The sequence below is a fragment of the Passer domesticus genome, chromosome 2 (genome assembly GCF_036417665.1).
Source record: "Passer domesticus isolate bPasDom1 chromosome 2, bPasDom1.hap1, whole genome shotgun sequence".
Lineage (NCBI taxonomy): Eukaryota > Metazoa > Chordata > Aves > Passeriformes > Passeridae > Passer > Passer domesticus.
In genome coordinates this window covers 15,034,573-15,058,139 of record NC_087475.1, presented here as the reverse complement: position 1 = coordinate 15,058,139, position 23,567 = coordinate 15,034,573, and the positions used below count along the sequence as shown (strand labels likewise).

Genomic DNA, 23,567 nt, shown 5'->3' with positions numbered 1-23,567 from the left:
TTTTGTGAAATCTGAAAGTGAGGGAGGGCTAGATACAGGAATTTCTTGTCTTTCAGTCATCCTGTACAAATATCCTGTATGATCTGAATAATAAAATTTGCTTCTTCAGGATATTGCAGAACTTGGTTCTTACCAGTAGTACAATTATCTCCTCTATTTTAAGTTCTGTAAAATGCATCAACTTAGTGGTCTTTGGCAGATGTAAATTCCACATTACCTCACAGCTTTGATCAGCATGGCATTGCAAATTATATGATTTAACCCAATGATGTGCTTTATTATGGTCACTTCTTCAGATGTGTCTCCCTTTAGGGTTTTATGTCATTGCCCATAAACTCAGTTTTGTCTGGATTGCACATACTGCTTCTGGAAGTCAGTCTACTTCCTTCTGTTTCCTGTTATACATTAGAGTGCTTGTTGCTGTAAGGGCTTATCCTCAAGAAACAAAAAAAAAAAATGAACTGAACTAAACTAGAACAATAAACAAAAATTGAGTAGAACAAGAAAGAACAGTCAAGTTAAATTAGCTGAACATCTTGTGACATGCCCTGAAGCTCTCTAAAGTTTCTTTCATGCAAGAATTCATGGAAACTGAATTCCAGAGGTAAGGGGCTGCTGCTGAGCAAAGCTTGTAGGATACACTTAGAGCTTTCAAATTGTCACTGCATTTTTCCATCATACTGGAAATAAACAGGAGGTCAGGCAACTTGACTGTCCCTGGTTTTGATGCACTATAGAACTTTCACGAGTCTGAAAAAGTTGTTTTTTTCTTTTTTTTATGTAAAGAAAGTGATCTTATAGCTGGTACTGAGATAAATATTTAAACTGGAAACTAGTGGGGTATGGGTAAGAACCTGCTTTTAGAGGTCTGACAGTTTGGATTATGCCTCTGAAGAGGAGTGCAACTTTGGCCCATGCTTTCAGCTGGGCAGGGATGGCAAGAGCAATCGTCGGATGTTGTAGGTATATATATCCTCAGATTCTGCTGTCCTCTGAAGTGCAATTTTGGAGTCATGGGTAATAAAACTGCATATTTTGCAGATGAACTAGTCTATTTAGATTGGAATACTAGAGGCTTAGTGCTGGAGATTCAATATTGCTTCCAAGCCTGGTTGCTGTATTGTGTTAGCAGCCCATTGTCCCCATTGCTGCCTTCTAATCAGACCAGTCTGTCTGCATTTTCGGAGTCATAAGCCTCCAGCAGTGAGAAATATTCCTCTGAAATTAAATGAACTCTGTTTGGTCTTGAGCTGCTGTTATTTATCAAAATCTTGACAGTTCACAACTTGACATAAATACAGAGTGTTGATAAAAATGTATATAGCAAATGGACTCCATCTAGTTGACTATAAAACAAATGGAGAGTGAATTATCTGAGTATTGAAGCTAGAGAGAAAGCAATGCCCTAAGGAACTTTTTAAAATTAAAAAAAAGTGGTTTCAATGTAGTTTATAAGAATACTAATTTCATGGTCATTTGCTATTCAAAAATATATGTGGTTTCTTAGCCCTAGGGTACTTGAAAAAAGGTTTCTACAGTACGGTGCTTGCACCTGTAAGCCCCAGGCATAAAGCTGCATGTCAGTGGATTGCAGGTTACACAGTGATAAATCAGCAGCCAGTATCACAGGCTTCAACTGCCTGGGAAGGGACTGCAGTTGCTGTGGTACAGATCCTTACCATGACCATTCTTCTGCATCTGTGTGTGCTTAAGCTGGACAGCCAGTTAGGCTTAATTCATTTCAAGAGCATATGTACAAAGGTTCCTTACCTTAAATCATGGTTTAAGACATAATTTGTTCACTGCTGCAGCCTTCAAGGCTTGGAAGGCTTTCATGATGTGAAAAGTATGTTTTGAGTCTTGGCCATTTCCATAGCCAGCCAGTGAAATCAGTACTGTAGTAGCTAACAAATTTCTATGCCAAATATTGGTGCGAGTTAGAGGCAATGGATATAAAAGTGTTTTGCAACTTATAGTGCTCAAAATAATGCAGTGGTAGATCCCCAATGTCTCAAGAAAATTTATAAAGGTGAAAAAATCAGTATGTGGTGTGGCTGAAATCATGGGACATGGTGGTGGTGAAGCTTTATTTGTAGTTGTGACTGAGCCTCAGCTAGACTGTGAGTTAGTGTAATTCGTGAAGACTGCAGGATAATTAATAATAGTAATAATAGTTTTACTTCATTCAGAGAATAATTTTTTCAGCAAATAATATTGATTATTTGCTCTATGCCTATGTTCTTTAGTTTACAGAAGGCTTGATGGCACAGTTGAATGTTGTAGTAACAACAGCCTCACAGACATTTGCTTTTCATACAGCAATAAGTTGGACAGCCATCTGGTAAGTTACTTAAACTGCTAATTCTCTTTGGTAAATCTATTTTTTAAATTAAATTAGTACTATTTGCCCACACCTACACGTACTATATATATGTATACACATGTCCACACCTATAAAGCATACTCAAGTGTTTAAGAATATCTGCAGTTTGTAATAAAGGTGTACATGTATACTATTTTCCCAATTACAGCTTAAAAATGACAAAATATTAGTTACAGTTTTTCCCATAATCAGACAGGGGGTCTCTGGAAGAATCATAAAAAATCTTAGACACTTCATTCCTTTAGGCAGAAAGATACCTCAGTCATTTTCAGTATTCTGGATACCCAATACAGGCGAGAAAAAACAACTTTTGAGAAGAAGTTGAAATTGCTTATTTTGGTGTTTCAGTCTTCTAAAGTATTCAGCACTACAGGGGAAGCAAAGCCCTGAACTGTCTGTTCAGTTATTTTGTCTGAAGCCAGCAGTGCTACTCCCTAAATTTAAATAAAAATATGCAGGAGAAGGTCCTAGAGATCGCCCAGTTTCTCAAAATAAGGGCCCATACTTGAACCTTTTTTCACTATGTTGATTTTCTTGTCATGTAGAAACAAAGTTTCTCAGTAGGATTTTGCCTTACTCCCTTAGAAAAGGGTTTAGCTGCATTCCAGTGCCTAAAGGAGCTACAAGAAAGCTAGGGAGTGACTTTTCACAGGGTCATATAGTGATAGGACAAGAGGGAATGGTTTTAAACTGAAAGAGGGCAGGTTCAAATTAGACATTAAGAAGAAATTCTTTACTGTGAGGATGCTGAGCCACTGGCACAGGTTGCCCAGAGGATCTGTGGATGCCCCATCCCTGGAAATGTTCACGGCCAGGCTGGACGGAGCTCTGAGCAACCTGGTCTAGGGGAAGGTGTCCCCTGCCCATGACTGCAGTTGGAATGAGATATCTTTAAGGTCTCTTCCAACCCAAGCCATTCTATGATTCTATGAAACATATATCAATGTTTTTTAAAATATATGTTCCATACTGACAGTGATGGAATATTTCTGTTGGTTCTTTACAAGCAGAAGAACACATTAATCAACTGTGTAAACTTTCCTACACATAGCAGTTTGTTATTTTTCTGACTCTAATGATAAATATGCAAAGAAATTAAAATAAATTTTTCCAAATCTGCTATGTTTACAGTTTGTACAGTGGTAAACTTCCCGCTCCAGGATATTTAACCACTAAGAGCTGAACACATTCTAGCAGTTCATTTGAAATTTGGCAGTGGCAGCAAGATTTGATAAATCACTATCCCATTGAGCCTGGGCATTCTTAAGCTTGCAGTTGCTACTTATGAACAGGGAAGAAATCAAAACATCAGGAGGCTTGAGACCTTGTGACTTTCAAGTGTCCTTAGACTGGCTGTGAGTTTTGAAGGTTTTTTTAAATGGTCTTTGCAGTGCTATGCAGCAGTTTTTGAAAGTGTGTCTTCTCCCTGAGAGAAGAAGGAATTTGTATCAAGGTTAAGGTGAGGGTCTGACACTCATGCATTATGGGGAATGCAATGATCAGGCTGAGAAGGTAGAAATTACTTTTACTTTTCCTCCTAAGGCATATAGTAGATTATGATTCCTTGCTTCTATTTTTAGAACAAAAGGAAAAGTGTCACTGAGATTTTCTGAGAGACATGAAGGGGAAAACTAATTTCCTGTTCCCTTCTGCTGTACTTTGTCCCGTGGGGAGCAAGAAAGGTCTGGTCTGTCAGACTTAGAGAGTGGAAGAGTGTTATAGGCAGGGGTTGGGGCACAGCAGTGCATTGAGTCCTGTGTTCATCTTAGTTGAGAACAATTTCTTAGCTACCACACACCAGGTAGGTTTGTTGGTTTATTTGCTAAAACTTCATCTTGAACAGGTAAGTCACTAGGATGTTGATACAGGCTCTGTCCACTAGAAATCACTGACCTATGTCTAGATGCCATGATTTTCTGTTGTGCATATGTGTACTTTGCTATAAATAGTTTACTTTTATTTTGGTATATGTATATACCCTCTCTTCCACACTACAAAATATGGAATGACAGGTTAAATATGCATCAGGTAGAGATTCATCAGGATTTGACAACAAAAAATTAGGGAAAAAAATCAGATTTTAGCTCTTCATGGGCTTATATCAGTGAGGCATTTCTTTGCTTAAAAAGGAATCTTTTGTTCCTTTTATTTTGATCTGCTGGAAGATAGCTTACCTTTATCTTTCATGATGATTTTAAATGCCCTTTGCAGTATGCCTGTCTGCCAGCACGAAAGGTTATTGAAGCCAGCAAAGTTTGTCGATCCAACATGGACTGCCATAAGGACTTCGTTCCGAGCTTTTGTGTGACTCCTTCTTTGGAGAACCAAACAAGGCTAATCAGGGTAAAGCATCCACCCCATATTGACATGCTCTATGTGGGACACCCCATGCATCTTCAGTACACAGGTTGGTATTATTTATTTAAAGTTTAGCAAAAGCAATCTCTAATATGGTTTCCTTTGCCTGCCTGCTTAAACAAGGTCTTGGAGTGCTTCTTAGTTAATTTGTTTAAAGCAGAACCCATTTCTTGTTACAGCCAGTGGAGAGATATGGACTACTCAGACCTAAAATAAAATGTTCACAGTGCAATGAGTTATGAAGGTAATAGAAACCATATGTGATATGAGATGGTTGTTTTTTCAGAAAACTATGAAAGGGCTATTTCTGGAACAGATCTTATTCAGGTTAGTCATAGGAACCAGGTGTCTGCATTTGCCTAGCACATAAATGTCTCAAAATGCTATTGTAAAATCTCTAGGGCACCTTGATCCAGCACCTTGCCTGGAATATTAGCATGACTGCTTAAATCACGCCTAATATCCAAGTATCTGTGACAGATTCCCGTGACTACTAAGCCACAAGTGTTATCACAACATAGTTTTTTCCTGATTTATTTTTTTCATTTGACTGCCCTAAATTAAGTAACATATAAAATTTTAGTTCCTTTCTTTGAAGTTCACTGTGACTCTCCTTTGGGCATCTTGTATAAATAAAAAGTAATTCTGCTTCTGAAGTGAGTATGGAAAGAATGTACAAATTCTTCAACATCCTACTTGGTAGCTTGAGTGCGATTATGAAAATCAGCTGCAGATGGGCTTTAAGAAATTTGAAGTGTTAAATTACTATCCCTTCCTGTGAGGAAGGTATCTGTTCCTCACAGAGAGCTGAAACTCTTGGGGTGATTTTAGAAGTACAACCTTGGAAGTATCTCCTTCGGAAGGCATTGTACTTTTCTGAATAAGCACTGGAATTAGGTACAAAAGAGTTTTAGAAACAGTGATGAAATCTGGTGGTGTAAATCCATTAACATTCTTGGATACCATCTTTTCAGTTAATCTATCAGTTTTATTTTTCCATACTGGTAATTTTATACTCTGTGAGGAGTTACTTATTTCAACTTTTTTTATAATATACTCTAATTTAAGCCCAAAATATGATCTCTTCATTTGTTACTTCTACCTTATGCCATTTAAGAGGAAAACATTTTTCACTTGTGTGTTACCAACACACACTACTGTATCTGATGATATTATTTCAAACACAGCAACATATTTTAAGAATAGAGTTTTATAATTATTCAGAATTTCTTTTCTTGGTCTTTAACAATACTGTTAAAGTATTAAATAGTATTAAAAATACTGTTTGCATACACATGTAGGAGTAGAATTTTAAAGTGATTTACCTTGGAACTGTGCACTGAATGTATTCATCTGAAAGCTAGAAGTTTAATTTTATTATCAGCTTTGCTGCAAATGTAATCTGTGCTCTTATGTTCTCTTTGGAAAAACACTAGACCAAAATGATAGGATGCTGGCTTGGGTATCAGGCAGTCTGCTCTGCCATTGTAGAGTTTCATTCCAGTGAGACAACTTCTAAATACTTCAGGCTTAGCATTGCACTATACAGGACTGGCTGGGGCCAACAGGTTTGGTGTGGTTTTGTTTTGTTTTTTTTCCCCAAATGTGACTGATCAGTTTTTTACAGTTAAAAAAAGAAAATAATTTCTTCCTCTACTGTGTGAGCTTTGAAATAGGAATATGTTTTAATGAAATGCCTTCTTCTTTAGTGTGATTTGTATGCCTGCAGGAAACATTACTTTTTGGAGTGGTGCTATATTTAACACACAACATAATATGGGAGTCATAGTACTAGTGTGTATGACTATACTTTCTCAATAAATGTCACTAAAGCAATTTTTGAATAACATTCTAAAATTATGCATGCATTATTTTCTGCTTAGGCTGGTATTTTGTCATGTTAGTCTTGATTAATGGAATAGCAGTAATTATGTCATATTTTCATTTGAAGATAAGTTCCAGATTACATATGTTTTTTTAAAAAGTATATCTATGTTAGCTGCTTAGAAGAAATAGTCTCTACAGTTTATTTCTATTAAATCTTTCTGTTGCCTCAAATTAAAATATCGTAGCAAAAATATTTTTGTTGATATGGAGGCTATATATACCACGTTTTTCCAGTATTTAAAAATAGCAAAACTTTAAAGAATTATAATCCTAAATGAATTTACAGGGATGGAGATTTGGCCAAAACTAAAACAGAAGGGTGATTAGGAGTGCATGTTGTTTGGGACAGACACATTAATGCTTTTAATTAGCATTCTTTCTGTGAAAAGTATCTAATGTTATCCAATATAAATTCAGACTGTTGGTTCAATACACATGGTATTAAGTCTTTTAAAATCTTCCTATTGCAGGCTGGTTATGTTCTAGAGTCCCTTCCTCTGTTGGACAGTAAGGTTGAAATGGAGGGCCCTGTCAGTACTGACATGCAAATTTGCAGCATTTCTTCTTTATTTTGTGTGAGGGGTTTTATTCCCTCATGTCCCTCATTCTAATACTGCCTTATTTTTGCTTCCTTCTCTGGTCCTTGTTGGTTGGGAAGAATCTGGTGACTTAAGATTTATATTTGGAATTCACACTACTGGAGGAAATATCATATCCCTAAATGTTATTCTTACCCATCACAGACCAAAAATTGTAAGATTTTCTTCACAAAAAGAATATGGAACTTACCTAGAGATCATTTCCTCAAGCTTGACCAGTCTCCTGTTATATCCAAGTCTTTTAAAATTAAAAAAAAAGGCATTTCCTGGCTTTGGGCAGGTTTATGAGCAACAACAGCCATAATCCATGGTGAAGGTCTTTCTGGTACAGCCTGTTCTCTCAGAATTTCCATGCTGTTTACCCTTATAACTGAGGATGTTCCTTCATTGCTTTTAACCCCGGTTTAAAGGATTACATATATAGTTCTTTGGGAGACCACACAGAAATATCTCATGCCATTCTGTCTGTCTCCTCCATGGCATACATGCCCTTTCCCCCATGAAGAAGTTTTGAAAAGCTCTTTGGTCAACCCAGTCTCCAAGTCACTTCCAATTAAAATTGTGTCTGTTGTGAATCCTTCTCAATATTTGCCAACACCATCTAGCATGAGCCAACAAAAGAAATGTTATTTCCAGGTCAAAGAATTGTTTAATTAGAGTGGGAAAACAATGACTGTTTTCTCTCATCTGGGCTCATTGCTGTTCACCTCTTCCCAGCAGTGTCTTTGAAGACAAGTCTGTAGAGAGCAATTTCTGTAATTCTTTTGTTATTCTTCAGAGGACAGATTTGCCTACTACCATTATGTTTGACCCATTACAACCACAAAATTCATTGCCTAATATTACAGTCTCTAGAGCTCAGTCCAGCAACTTCCTGAAGAGTTTCTGTGTGTTTGGAGCTTGCTTCAGCAGCAAGATTTGGAGTTTAGATCCATGTCTAGTGGCTCTCAGTGACAACAGTTTATTGTAACAAAGAGGGAAGAAGAGCTATGATCCATCCACAATGTAGGCATAATTTCAGGTTCAGGATAGTAGTGGCCATTAGGTGTTTGTCAAGAGGCAGTCAGGCTTTGAAACTACAGTGTTTTGCAGTGTGTGTCTCTTGAAACCTTTGAATACACTGGCTGTCTCAGCCATTCTGATATTTTGGCTCATGAACAGGAGTTTTGATCAGATGTTTTGATACCAGCCTTCAACTTGACAAGTTGTTTGCTTTGGATATCACTTGACCTGTGCATGCAGACGAACTGGGTAATGTGAGGCTGGAGAGCAGCCCTGCAGGAAGACCTCTGAGTGTCTTGGTGAGTGGCAAGCTGAACATGAGCCAGCAGTGCCCTGGCAGCCAGGAGGGCCACCTGTGTCCTGGGGGCATCAGGGGCAGCATGGCCAGCTGGGCAAGGGATGGGATTGTCCCACTGCTCTGCACTGGGGCAGCCTCACCTCAAGTGCTGGGGACAGTTTTGGGCACCACAATATAAGATATAAAGCCATTAGAATCCATCCAGAGGAGGGCTACAAAGATAGTGAAGGGTCTAGACAGGAAACCATTTGAGGAGCAGCTGAGGTCACTTGGCTTCCTCAGCCTGGAGGAAACTTCATCATGGTCTACAATGTCACAAGGGGAAGTGGAGGGGCAGGCATTGATCTCTTCTCTCTGGTGACCAGTGACAGGACCCCAGGAAATGGCCTACAACAGTGCCAGGGGAGGTTTAGGTATATATCAGGAAAAGGTTCTTCACCTAGAGGGTGGTCAGGCAGTGGAACAGGCTCCCCAAGGAAGCAATCATGACACCAAGCTTGGCAGAGTTCAGGCAGCATTTGGACAATGCTCTCAGGCACATAGTGTGTCTCCTGGGGATGTCCTGTGCAGGGTCAGGAGTTAGACTTGATGATCCTTGTGAGTACCTTCCAGCTCTGGAGATTCTGATACTATACAAATACTTGTGTGAAGACTGTCCCTTTTATTCAGACAAAAAGCCAATCCCTGAAGCCGTTGGTTGTGTTTCTGCCAGCCCAACTCCTACCCTGGCATGCCCACCTTCAGCTTTGTCCAGAGGGCTGGGCCAGCAGGTTTGGGGGTGGAGGGGGCTGTTGCTGTTGTGGCTGGGGCTGGGCAGCTCCCACAGCTGCTTAAGGGCAGCCAAGGAGGGGCAGGGGAACAGGGACAGCTCAGGGATCAGATGTGTGAGTTTCTTAGGTCTGCTGCAGTGGCAGGGCAGGTTCAGGTGAATTGGTCTGGCTGTCTGAGTGTGTGATCAGGTGGGTGCATTCCTGCCGGTCTCCAGAGAGATGCCTGTGGAGAGAGGAGGTGGCTCAGCTGCAGGTGAGATGCAGGGACCCTCCTCCACAGCAGGCCCAGAGCTGGCAGGGCTCACTGCTGTGAGTGGAGCTGCTGACACGCTGTGGCAGAGGAGGGACTCCTCCAGGCAGGTTCACTGGTCAGCTGGAGGTGCCAATGCATCTCTTGCTTTCTAGAGCAATATTACCCCCCACTCTTTCTCATGCTGACTTTGTTTTTTGCCTCTGCCTGTCACTCATGCAAGCTACTCTTGTCCAGGCAGGCTCAGTTTGAGCCTGGCTCCAGTCCAAGTAGGCTTCCCAAGAGAAGACCCAGAAAATAAGAGACCCGTTACAGCAACAGACAGCTGCAAAAGCCTCAGGAGAGTTTTTCAACCAGCCACTAACTTGCTGCTGCGCAGCAGCCTGACTGGAAGTGCTTTGTGGCTGTGAGCTGCCTTTGACGGAAGCAGGAGCTGTGAGGGGATCGATGACTCACCGTTTTCTCTGGCGCCACCAGCAGATTGCGAGAGAGCACATCAGTATCCCGGCTAGCACGGCAACCAGGACTATCACTACGCCTATCACACAGCCTGCTCCTCGACAGTAAATAGTTTCCATGCGCTCATGGGCATTAGGAACTTGTTTGGTTGTTTCTGCAGAGCAATTCAAAGTGTTAGCCTGTCCTCTGCCAGCTTACCACTCGTGAGCTTGAAGCATGTTTGATATCATCAGAATGTTCTCTGTTTTCCCCCCAGTGCTGGTCCTGGAGGCATATTCCCACCCTTTGGGGACAGGTTGTCCCTCTGAACAGAACTCAAATGATCAGGAGGAGAGCACAGTGGGGCGCACTGCTGCTGGGCCAGTCACTTCTTCAGCAAAAACTCATCAGGAAGTTCTACCTGCAGCTCTCCCTCTCTGCCCCAGCTCCCACACCCCAAGGGATGGAGTCAGGCCTTCACAGGAGACACCTGAGCCTTGCTCTCCCTGTCTGCCTGTTCTCCAGCATGTGCACCCCTTGCAGCCACTCCCAGGTTTCAGGATGTGTCTCCCCATAAGGGACCCCAGCAGGACTGCTCAGTACCTGAGTGCTTTGGGTCTGCCTGAGGAGATCCACCAGCTTTCGCATTCGTTTTTTTTTCTCCAGACTTTATCAGCACTGCCAAAAAGCAGATACAAGTAAAGCCTCAGCATGGCTCAGGCATGGAGGATGGGGAGGTTCCCTCTAGCTTCCTTGCCCAATATACGAGTCAGAACATTAACATGGACCTCAGCTCATGAGAATGATCCTGCTTGGGGCTGCTTTTCTGCTTTGGTCGTCTAGGTACTCAGGGCAAGCTCTGGGATGGAGCTGCAGGGGAAGCTATGTTTGTACAAGACTCCTGTTTTTCACTGTCTCTGCAATGGGATCCAGATGTTTTGAACCTAACACACTTTCAGCTTAGTTGTTGATGTGACGTGCAAGAGTAAGCACTGGGGAAAGAGCCTGTTGCCACACAGCCATCCTGTGCTGACCATAGGACAGTAACTACCATGCCAGAGGCTGGCATCGGCCTTGGGATGAACAGCTTGCATTTGACGTGGAAGGAAGACTGAAAGGTAAATGCACTTTCTTCCAACTAACTTACCTGTGGGATTATGCATATGTTTGGTGACTAGAGATTTCTGCAAGCCATCAGTCTTAACATCTTAAAGAAAATTACTCATTAGTAAGATATTGACACATTAGTGATAATTATTCTTTCAAAGGAAGAATAGGACATCGAGAACTTACGTGCTTCAGGCTCGCCCAAAAACTCCAAACCATCTTTCTTCCAAGCTGCCAGAGAATCTGCTAGAGAGTCATCTAGAAGCAAGCACAGAGAGGCGTTTCCATTGTGTGTTGGGATCTGCTTTTGTGTACAGAAGCACTGGATGGGGGTCAGGTAACAGCATGGGAGCCAGATGTGAGTGCATTGCCAGAGCTGCAGAGGAGGACCTGGGGACCTCTGAGCTGGCAGCTCAACACTCTACAAGCACAATGTGCAACACCCCTGGAGCAGAGATGAACCCTTGGGACTCTCTTAACAGGAAAGTGCTCACACAGAGGAAACCCTCACTAATGAACTGGAGGAAAAAACATATTGGTGGGAAGACTACCCTAGCCCATGAAAGACTGGACCAGTGCTGGCAGCTTACCTGCTTCCTGTGATTTCTGTAGAAAATAGTTGGCAGCCCCGGAATGCAGGACCATCAAGAGAATGAAGAGGGAGAGGAAAACACGGTCAACAAGGGCCATGGTCCCCCTTCCACCACACTGCTGCTGCTGCAGTTGGGGATGGGGGCTGAGCAGTGGGTTCTTATGGCCAGTGCAGTGCCATGGAGCTCTGTGACCTCATGGCCTCGTGCAGCCAGGGCAGGGCTGTGTGGGGGTGGCACTCAGGGAGAGCTGCTGGAGCTCCGTGGGGCTGTGTGACCTCATGGCCCTGGAATGAGCGGGCAGCCAGGGTGGGCCTGTGTGGAGATGGAACTCAGAGTGCTCCTGGGAAGCTGCCTCCAAACCAGGGGAGCACATCCCATGGGGCAGCTCCACCCAAGGGCTGGGACACAGCCTCCCCACTGCAGGATCAAGTACACCTTCCACAAGTCTGCAGACAATGCCAAGCTGCGTGGTGCAGTTGGCAAACCTGAAGGATGGGAAGCCATCCAGAGGGACCTGAACAAACTTGAAAAGAACCCTCATGAGGTTCAGTAAGACCAAGTTCCAGGTCCTGCACCTGCACTGGGGCAAGCCCCTGTATCAAGCTGCAGAAAGCTGTAATGTCTGCTTGGTTAACCAACGTAATTTTTAAAATACGACTAAAAGAGTATTTTAATAAAATGTTGCATTTAGTTGAGTAATTCTGTGTGTAAAATAGGTATAAGGGGGGGAAAAAAATTATCTTTGGGGCTTTTTTGTGGTTCAACTATTCTTTTTATCATAATGCCTTGATACTAAAAACTGCTGGGAAAACACATAGAATGTTTCAAAGAACTTCCCAGTTGTATCTCTGATAATCAGCGGCATCCCCTCAGAGGATCTCCAGAATTCTGCTGCCCATCTCTCCCTCTCCTGTACACCATGAGCTCAGCCTCAGGTTAGGGGGATCTTCTGCAGGTGCTGACAGAGAAAATTTTTCTGGCTTCAGAGAAAATACACATGTGCACCCACAGTATGCACGTGGACTGCATATGTTGAAAAAGTCTGGTAACTATAATCTCTTTTCTTTGAAAAATACTGGAGTCATACAGTGGGGTCTTTATGAATAAAGATGCCCCTGAAAATATGTATTTTAGATCTAGTTTTACTGAAATGCTAATTGTGCTTTGTGTAGTGCCTTTACTGTGATAGTGGCCACATTTAAGAGAAATACAATAGCTGCACTCCTGTAAAAACAAAAAAAACCAATCCAACCCTTATTGAGATTGATTATTTGTCCTGGAAGAGAGTCATTTCACAAGTGATTTTTCTGCAAAATTATAATCTAAAATTCATAATGTTATAACCCTGGAATGACTTTCCATGCTTTGTGTATTTTCATTTCAGTGAGTCTCAGCAGTTTTGTACCACGACAAAACTTTCTAAGTATTGATCTGCCTGTGGTGATAGAGACATTTTGCAAGTATCCTTTGAAGTATGTTTGTTCTTTCAAGGTAAGAAGGGAACTGTTCAGAATTTAGTGACCTATCAAAACTTCAGTTGGATGTCATTTTAGACAGGATATCCTAAAATATTTCTGTAGAGATTTGACATCTTTATCCTGTCTCTGCATTGATTATTGTCCATGAGCCAGGCTAAAAATGAACCTCTCACTTTCTTGTGCTTAAGAGCATATTTTTGGTCAGTGCTTTTTTTAACTCTTGAGGGTGAGCCTTAACAGATGTGACAAAAAAGCCAAAGTAAGCCTGACTTTAAGTCAAGAAAAACGAGATGTTCTTCCTAGTTTGTTTTTTTTTCTTCAAAAGAAAAGAAAATAGCTGTTCAAAAAACAGGATAATTCAATTAACTCTTGCTTATTAATGAACAAGGTTATATATATACACATACATATAGATTAGTAGACTTGAATGTCTAGGAATCTAATCTAGGAACTCTTAGTCTTAGAAACTGAAATGTTTATGTGTGGCTATAGAATAACTAATCTGTGTAGTTCAGTTTAGTAACAAGTCCATAGAAGCAGAGGAAAGGTACCACATAAGCTCCTGTTTTCTGGGAACACATCAAGGTTCACACTGGCCCAGCTGCTTTCAGACTGTGTCTTCTTGCCTGGCCTTTCAGGATGGAGGTAGGTCCTGCAGTTAGCAAGCCTTTAACCAGCAGTGAAAATTACCTGCCCATGCCTCATTCTCACGTGCACACACATGTACAGAAATCCACTCAGCCTTTCTGGCTAACAGGTAAGGAGAGTTAGTCAGATATCTGATGATATTCTAGTCATTTACTAGGGAGTGTTTTGGAAAATATTCCTAATCATGATTTCATACTTGGGTCTAGAATACCTTCTTAGTTCAGGCATAGCTATAGTCAGAGCTATAACCTTCCTCCAAAACCACACAAAGCAAGCAAAGAAGATGGTGGTTTTGCTGTCTCCTGCTTTCACTGAAGTTGTGAGGAGTGCAGGTATCCAAATTTAGCCCTTAAAAAATAAAAATCTGTAAAGGCAATTCTCTGAGTAGGTATGTTATGGCATAAAACTAATTGTACTCATACAATTTCTGTGAAACAGAATGGCAGCTAGAAAAATAACCTTTGTATGTCTCTCTCTGCATACTAGAAATTCAATACATATAGAGGGGGTTTTTTTGGGTTGTGTTTTTTTTTTTTTGGTTAGTATTTTCTCAGATACTTTTAATGAACCTTAACTACATTGAACCAGGTACCTCATCTCACTATCAGGAGCACTGGCAGTTATCAACGCTGTACCCTGCTTCGCTTTGGATGGTCAGTGGATATTAAATTCCTTCCTGGAAGCCACATTGAGCTCCCTAATTGTAGAAAAACAAAACAGAGAGCTTGTTGGCTTTTTGATTCTGCTTGCTGGTAGTGCACTTTTGGCTGCCAATGTTGCACTGGGACTTTGGATGGTGACAGCACGGTAGAGCATTGGATATTCTTCCATCAATTCTCAAAGTACACAGAAATAATGAATCCATTACCTTTTAAAATTTGTCCAGTACTGATATTGAAGTAATTCCCTTAATATGACACTGAAAGAACAATCAAGTGGTAGTTGCTGTTTTAATTTAAAACATTATAACACCATGCCTGTGGTCATGGGAAATCTAATAGGAAAAAGTAGGAGCCTTTTTACTTACTCTTTAAGCACTGTATTAATTTTGGAAAAATTGCATTTTAAAATTGCATAGGAAAAAATCAGACTTCATTAATTTAGATGTCAAAATAAGGGAATTATTTTGCCTCAAATATTTGTAAAGTTGGAGGGAAAAAACAGGGGTTTTTTTGTAATTTAAATAATTGTCTGTGTGGGCTCTGATCATTTCTCAATCAGCATAGTCTTCAGTGACTTGTTTTGGTTGTTTTCAATGGTATTCTACCAAACTGGATTTTAAGAAGCCCTAAAGTCCAGTCTCAAAATGGAGAAAAGCTAGGTAAATGCTTACCATGTGTTAATGGGGAGAGAGCAGCCATTTGGGTTTGTAGCTTTCCTTTCCACCTGGCCAAAATGACTGGAGGAATGTTGTCCTCGGGATGTAGATGAGAAGTGCCAATGTCTGCTAAAAATGAAGCATGTGGGAGGGTAACAAAGCCCACGTGTTTGTGTTGCTTACACTTTCAGTTGTATGTTATCAGATGCAGCTGAAATTTTTTAAAGGCAATATTTGTCAGCAATAGCTACAAGATAACTGAAATTTAGTTTCTGAGTGCTGAAGTATGCTGTGCACAGTTTTCCTAAGTGACATGTAATGTTTGTGGTGTTTTACTCAGAAAATAATACTGTATTCTACCTGTTCACAGTTGAAAGTGAAACCTATTGTTTTTATGGTGTCTATCTTCTGATGCTATGCATGCAATATGTACAGTAACTCACTGATGGTTTTCTGTATTTCAAAGGGTAATTTTCCTTTGCTAGGATTCATTCTGTTCAAAGATAGCTAACAAAGATATTTAGCTTGTCTTAGATGTTAATTATTTACAGGAAGAATATGATTGTGACTTGAACTATTTAAACATTTGGCTTTGCTTTCTGAGATGAATATAGACCATATCCTTGTTCTTAAATGAACAGTGGAAGAACAGTCAGAGTTTTACTGACTGAAGTATGTCTGAGGTGCTTTGAAGCTCTTTAGGTTTGTAATGTTTTGTACCCAATAAGATTATATATTTTATGTCTTTTCCTCCTGTGATATATTGCCTAGTTTATCTAAATCAGGTTCAGTCAGAGCCTTGCCTCAATATAGGCTGATATTTAAACAAAAATGCTCTGGTTTGTGAGCCTAAATATTTGAAATAGAAAATTTTTGAAAAATACCCTGCAACTTCTGCCTCATACAGTGTTCCCCATAGGAGCTGCTGCAGCTCAGAGTTCCTTTTCAGAAATGGCCTTTCCATCAGGATCTGAAGTGGAACCTAAGCTCACAAATCCTGGCCTGCAGGGAGTACTGAAACATCCAGGACCAGGTAAAATAGATTATTTTGGCACTTGAGGTGAAAGCCTGGGTAATTTCAAAGTGGGGCTGAGCCCAATTCCTGGTGTTGCTGCACAGATTCATAACTCTGTGATGTTTGCATTTGCCCACTGATGTGTACTTTTGCACAGTAGCTTTCACACTTGAGATGCACTCCTGTCTTACAATGATGCAAACTGTGGTGAGAAACCGTGCTTATTTATTTGTTGTTGGCTAGTTTATATCCCATTTCCAGTGCTGCCACAGGCTGGGTGGGCCCTTGAAGTTCACCTCTGTGGGGTGGCTGGCCTGTGCCTCTCCTTTTCAGTAATTTCAACCTGGGCAAACTGGGACAGGTCCTGGTAGGAGAGGGTGAATGCTTCAATCCAGTGTGAACTGGCCCCTTTGGGGACCATTAAAAGTAAAACAAAGTGCAAGAAAAGAAATGCAAACTGCACCCTGTAACTCTAACTTGCCATCACTCCTGGAAACACAGAGAGGTTTCAGAGTAGCAGCTCTGGTGGGCCACTCTGCCATCCCTTGGTGGGCAGGAGGACAGGAGCAGCCTGGTCCCTGCACAAGGCCTGGCTCTGAGGCTCTGTTCCAAACTGCTCTCTCACCTCAGTGGCTGTTTACTGATCTGAGCTCTTTCTTACAGCGGCTCTATAACACTTTCCTCTGCCTCATCCAGTCTACAGTGCAAAAAATTAATTTGGACTTAGAAGTTTTAATGTAGTTTAGTAAGACAGGAGTATTTACTTTCAAAACTTGTCAAGTTTGATATTTATTTATTAATGTTGACTGAAATGGCTTGGAACAATCCTTTAGCATAGTGCCTCTCATGGAAATGTAGGCAACAGTTTTAGGGAAACCCAAAGCTTTTGAATTGGCATGCACAAATTTCATCTGCTATAATGAGGCTGACAGGCTCTTCCTGGTTATTTAGTGTGCTACTAAAAGATGAAGTTTTATCAAACAAAGCTAAAGCCAGTTACACAGTTTACACAGTCAGTGAAAGCCACAGTTCTGCTGAGTAGAACTTCAGTCTGTGTCTGACCTCATAAGCACGAAGAGGGTGGAGAAGACATTGGTCAAGGCTTTAGCAAAACAGACACCCTAGTGCACTCTAAAGACCCTAGATGTCATGTATGGAAGAGAGAGTACTAGAAGTGCTTAAAAATAATTCATGAGTCCATTTCTCCACATGCTAAAATTTGACTGAGTAAGGGTTGATTTAGGTATGTACAGGTTCTTTAGATCAAGACTTAAGGCAAACTGAGTATGAATGGTGACCCAGCACATCTTAGATTAGTGTGGACAAAGGTATTAGTCAGGTTGGACTACTCTCTGAAGAAGAAGTTGTTCAGTGGGTTCATTTCATTCTCTGTAATCCTGACATATGGATTACATTCTGATAAGCATGTGCCATACATACACTTACTGGGATGATTTTTTTCTTGGGTTTTGGTCATTTATTTAGCAAGAGAAAACACAAAAGTACAGAGTGATTTTTGTGTGTTGGATTTTTACTGGAGTATTTTTGATGTATGGGGTTTTTTTGTAAAAATAGGAAGTCTTTAAATCCTTCTACATCTTATTCTAATTAGCCCCTCATAATCTTTAATATGAAATCCATCAATATAATTTTAGGGCATATTGACTGGACTATAAAACACAGCACTCTTAAAGATTGGATGGCTGCTATATTTATGTATATACTATGCATTTTAAATCTGTATCAGATGGAAAAAGTAATGTCTAATATTCAGAAATTATATACTTCGCTTTTGTTTGAAAATTTCCAGAAGAATTCCATAATTATAATCATTATTCTACTTTTTTAATGAAGTTGTTTTTTATATCAGCAAATATTTACATAGCATGTTCTGATAGTGCATGATATGACATGAAAATGTCATACTAAGGCAAACTCCTTAGCATGGGGGATGTTACATGCTTTTTGCTAACTTAGGAATTTAAAACCAGCTTGCTTCTGTACAAATTAAATAAGGGAGGCTTCAGTAAAAAAAGTATAGACAAACTTGCAGATTAGTCATCCCAAATTATGAGCCACGGTGGAAAATTTGTTAACTCATCATTTTTATTTAGAATGAAACAACCATGTTGATAGTTTCTGTGACAACCATGTTAATGGTTAATGTGATAATTCTACATTTGTGGATATGTTTGTATACATACATTTGTATAACAGATACACACATAGCCATAGGATGGATTAGTGCTTTTTTAGGGATAGCTTACAGCAGTCCTCCATATCCTGCAATGTAGGCTCTTGTTTTTCTTTTCCTCCTCTCTGTGAATTCTCTCTATGATTTTCTCTGGATTTGAAAGGAGAAACTTATATTTTCTTCCCAAAAGCAATTTTTAACTTCTTTATTAACAGAAGACAAGTGATGGGGACATGATGTAACCACTGCTGCATGAGTTTTGTTCAGCTGATGTTTAAAGCATGTTTCTTATTTCTATGAAACCTCAGCTACAAGCACGGTAAACACAGCTCTTTCAGGGCAACTAAAAAAGGTCAGCCTTCACTCTTTACTGCTGCTGTTTGTGCTGCTCTGGAGAGCTGGGATGAACAACACTGTGTAGAGCATTCTGAAAAAATAAAGTTTTCAGGATAGGACTCTCCACGGCAGTCAGGGTGTTTCAGTTTTCTTTTAATAAGGATCTGTTTTGTTCAGTTTAGCATATCAGCAATCCCAGCGTTCCCAAAGCTTCCCATACATTTTACATGATGTCAAAGGGTGACCTGTAGGAGTATTTTAAAAATGAATTATGTATGTCTTACAAATTCAGAGCTTTCATACAGATCTGGATATCACTAATGACAGATGAAGAAGGCCTATAAAGGTTTAATATAGCCTAGTCTGTATTTAATTGTTTTTAAAATATGTGAATTAAACTCTAGATATAAGTAGTTATTTGTAAAATATATTTCCTGTACACCTGCATTCAGACCAATTTCCACAACCAGTCTTGCCTCAGCTATGTTCTTGTAGTTTTGTGAGTAAGGAATCTTGAATCTTAACACAGGTAAGATCCAATTTTGGCAAATATTTTATACCCTCTTTATCCTGAATTTCATGTGACGCTTTCTATTGGTTATTTAATGTGTCTGAGTTACCTGGGATACACACCCTGCATCAATGCAGCCTCTGGGAACATTGGCAGCTCTCTGAGTGCTGGTCCTTGGGCTCCTCCACTCCATCATGTGAAGAGCAGATGGCAGCGTTTAAGGGCAGTGAAGGACTTCAGTTCATGGCAGCTTTATGAAACTTTCACACTGCTGACCTGGTGTGAAAGGACAGGAACAAAGAGCAGGATATGACACTGCAATTCCTTTCATTCCATTTACATTGTCATGAAACCTGAAAAGAACTTGTAATTAACATTTCAGAGCAGGAAGATATGTTTTCAGCCCTTCACTGAATCATTCAGTGATTGGTGGTCAAACTTTTTTTCTTAACACTTTGTCATTCCTTTGATAAATATGTCCTGAATAAGTAGCATGGGTAGTTCTAGCTTATTTTGTAAAATGGACTTGGGTATTTCTCACCTCTGGACATTCATCCTGGGATGGGTTTTGCAGCATATAATTTATCTTCATTGATACTGGGTTGAAAGTTTGGAGGCTATTTTCAAGCCATCACTAGGAAAATCTATTTCCAAGTTGTTTGTTAATATTTTTAATTTATCTTTTCCTTACATAACATTGTTTTCAAATTTCATATATTCAGTTGATCTTATCTGAAGCCTGTCAATGGAATATGTATTGTTTAGAAATTCACTGTGGGGTTTTTTTCCCTTTACATGGCCTTATTTTTCACACTGACTCACAGCTGTGGAATGTTAGATTTCTAGATCCTTTGTTCCCACTATGCATTGTTCATGATCATGGGTTTTTTTAAAAAACAGGAAAAAAAGCTTCATTTTGAAAATGTCAGCTAACAAATATATGGAACACTGAATAATGTATTGTGGTTTTGTTTTGCTTTTTTCTCTATTTAATTAACCAAACAATAAGTATTGTTTTCTATGTATGATAAATGTATCCTGCAAATAAATTCATTGTCTGATTGTTGATGTGCTTAAGTCTGTTTTTAAAAATAAGGTAGAGTGATATAATTCCTTATTAGTGGTAATTGCTATACTCTGTCATATATTCTCGTTCTCTTCATATGTGATTCATATATTCTCTCTGGGTCCCAATAAGATACACCATCCTTTTTGGTGTCTGACTACCTAAAAACAATAATAACTATAACTTTACTTTCCCTTGTTTATCAGCTTATCACAGTAAGTAGTAGTTGAAATATTTGACGCTGGATGTCATCATCAAGGTAAGCAAAACCACTGCTCTGGCCAGTCCTGTGTTAAGAACTTAGAATGTCAGCTCTTCAAAGGTGAACTGACGTATGAGAACCTTTGATTTGTTTATCCCGGCCAGCACAGAGCTGGGCCCATCCCCTGGGTGTTCTGGACAGGTTTCCTTGGCTATCCCTGTGCTAGCACCCAGCTCTGTGTAGGAGGGGAGTGCTCTTGCTGCTCCTTGAGCAAGCTCCTCTGGAGCCAGCCAGGTTATTTGTTCTAAGAACTGAACCAGCCTTTGTTGCCTATTGGACACGCTGTTACTTTATACAAGCAGAGCTGTTCCAGCAATTGTGGCTTTGTTCCCAGATAAAAGATTGCCATGAGAAATGGACACAAAGCACAGATTGGAGACATTGGTAGGATTTCCCAGATAGGTTGCTATGCAGTTTCTGCAATTTTCTGAATTGCATTTTTCTGGCATGAGGAGATGCTGGTTTTTTTCCTCTTACCCATGTTAAAGGTAGATACAATAGCAATTTTTTTATGAAGCATGTAAGCTTTTAGGAGAGTTCTGAGGTTTTTCAGATGGTTTTGAAAAGCTTATCCTTTACTGTGATGAGGTATGTTCCTCTTGTAATCTGGAAAAACAATCAATTATATCCTAATGTCATCCTGAGCAATGTTGCCTTATTCACTAATATAATTTCAGAGTAAAATTTAAAAAGAAACCCTGTATTTATGAGTCTTATTGCTGGTGACTTTATAAAGAAAGCTAAATATAATTCTTCCTGTAATCATACCAGTTTGAACCACCAAACAGAAGCATTCCTAAATATCTGCAGTAGATCTGTATGCACTGATCTCCTTTAAGTATTTTTATGATCTTCTGATGTGACTTACCCAACAAAATAAAATTTAAGGTTTGATTCTAATCTTACGGTGGTAAACTGAGAGAATTCACAACATTTATGAGGACTAAGCTAATAAATGTCTTGTAGCTGGACTAAAATTTTCCCCTTTTTTACCTCAGAGAGATGTGGGTCTGGTGTTTGCTTTCATACTTTTAAGTATGGTGTTGAAATATAATTGGATATTCTTACCAATTATGTATCATATTATATACATTTATGATTACTTCTACCTCTTTTCAGTTCTTTGCAAGTATATTAGTGGCTGAATACTATGTCATTGCCATGTCTGCCTGTCTTGAAAACACATGGTCCTACATCCTTTTTTATTTCCTCCTCAAAGGAGTCTTTCAGACTGAAAAGAAATACTTTTTTCCCTTTTTTTTTTTGCTTTTTAATGTCATCTTTTTAATTTTCTATTGCATTACAAAAGTTCCTGTCCTTTTACCCTTTATGGCTCTTTGAGGACATCTATTAAAATATTACCAGATATGTTTTTAATTTCCCCAAACCAACTGAATTTGATTCAGTTGCCCACGCAGGCATCTGGTGTGGTCTGAGATATCCTAAGGTGTTCTTAGGTTAAAAATCTGACTTGAAAGAACATTTTGAAGCTCATCCCCCACTTGTCTCCTTTTGTCTCCTGGTGGATGAGTCCCAGGGTTTCTGAGACCTACACATGGGGCTTCCAGATGTGGGTGAGACCCTACTGGAGATCAAAGACATTCTGGACCAGCTGCTGGATACTTGGAAAGGTACCTGAGGGCATTTTGTATCACACCAGATGCTTGCACGTGGGCAACAAATCAAGCCAAACAGATTCCTTTCCTTCCCTGTATTTTCTTTTTGGCTCATGAATTACAGTAGACTATGAGGCTTTTTGAGTAAGTATATCTGACATAAAATTCATTTAAGTTTTTCTGTTTATGCAGAATAGTGTGATCCAGACTGCTATAAAAGGCTACCAGAATACATTCATTTTCCTCCTGCACTGACCTCAGGCCTGGAAGCATCAGAAATTAGTGTTGCTGCCTTACCTGCAGCAAGGAAGGCTGATGTTATGAGGAAAATCCCATCAGTCTCAGGCTGTGGAGGCACCAGGTTGAAACAAGGCATGTGAGAGGTCTGTGATCATCTCTGCCAAGTGCCACAACTGTGCATTTGACTGGATTTAACTTGCAGGAGAAAAGAAATGAGACAGTTAAAAACGGGATAAAGTCAGGGAAGGGAGTGATAGAGTGAGGTGATTTGTTCATTTACAGAATCATTAATAACTCTACAGTAAGCATTTTTACTACTTTCTTCTTCCCATTGAAGCATTTATAGAGCTGACCTGACTAGAACTAACAAACTTCAGTCACTGGTAGAAACACATTGGTAGCAAGATCAGAGGGGTAATGAAAGTCTGTCCTAGACAGCAGTTCAGGATGTTCAGACTTCAGTTTTGTCCCTCTCCCTGACTGAGGATCAGGACCAGTCTGACTTTCAGGTAGTCTGGATGCAAAGTCAGAACTTTTCTCCTCCTGTTTCCACAGTCCCCCTTCAGCATGAGTTAACCTTACAAATGCAATTATTAAGAAAAATTTTTTTTAATGTTTTGCCCCTTGGCTTTGTTTTCATTCCTGTAGCTATTTGAATAACTAGCAGATACTTGGCCAAACCACCTGTATCTCTACCATTGCTGCAAAATCAACAAAGATTATGAATGTGCATTATAAACCATAAGTTCCTGGGTACTTGCCACTGGTTATACTTGCCAATTGTTATACCAACAATTTTTTTCTTTACTTTGACTGTTTACTGCTCTTTATTAGATGCTTGAATTTATTCCCTGGAAATGTTCTGGCACTTGCAGTGCTAAACGTGCTGCAGTGCTGAAGGAAGGAAAAAATGGGGAACCTAAAACTTGTATAGTGTGCTTTTTACAACAAAATTGTCTGTTTCATTTAGTGAATCAACACAGATAAGATTATTTTGTTATAGATAAAGGCTCTGGTTATTTTTCCAACACTTATATTCAAGGGTACTCCTAAGGAGAGTGTTTCAGTAGTTAACCTAACTGGCCTCTGTGTACCACTGACCTCTGCAGTTAAATGGAGCTGAACCAGAAGTTAGACCAGAAGTTAAAATATTACTGTCATTGTTGTGAAAATTTCAACATATTATCAAATGGTAATT

The 23,567-nt window shown here is 39.8% G+C and overlaps 1 protein-coding gene across 6 annotated transcripts in view; it reads left to right on the top strand.

The window, feature by feature from the left end:
* The window catches only part of MBTPS2 (membrane bound transcription factor peptidase, site 2), a 39,529-nt gene extending 19,278 nt beyond the window's left edge, over nucleotides 1-20,251 (top strand). Inside the window, exons 8-12 of one of the 6 annotated variants that reach the window (XM_064407467.1) lie at nucleotides 2,247-2,341; nucleotides 4,595-4,790; nucleotides 13,070-13,145; nucleotides 14,400-14,464; nucleotides 16,037-20,251. In XM_064407467.1, coding sequence (XP_064263537.1) covers nucleotides 2,247-2,341; nucleotides 4,595-4,790; nucleotides 13,070-13,145; nucleotides 14,400-14,464; nucleotides 16,037-16,188 — 584 coding nt within the window. In that variant the 3' untranslated portion in view covers nucleotides 16,189-20,251. Of the gene's footprint in view, nucleotides 1-2,246; nucleotides 2,342-4,594; nucleotides 4,791-4,920; nucleotides 8,598-9,784; nucleotides 9,980-10,262; nucleotides 11,104-13,069; nucleotides 13,146-14,399 lie in introns of those variants that run through there. The other 5 variants (XR_010355479.1, XM_064407466.1, XR_010355481.1 and 2 more) reach the window with 5 other exon arrangements.
* The last annotated feature ends 3,316 nt before the right edge of the window (nucleotides 20,252-23,567 follow it).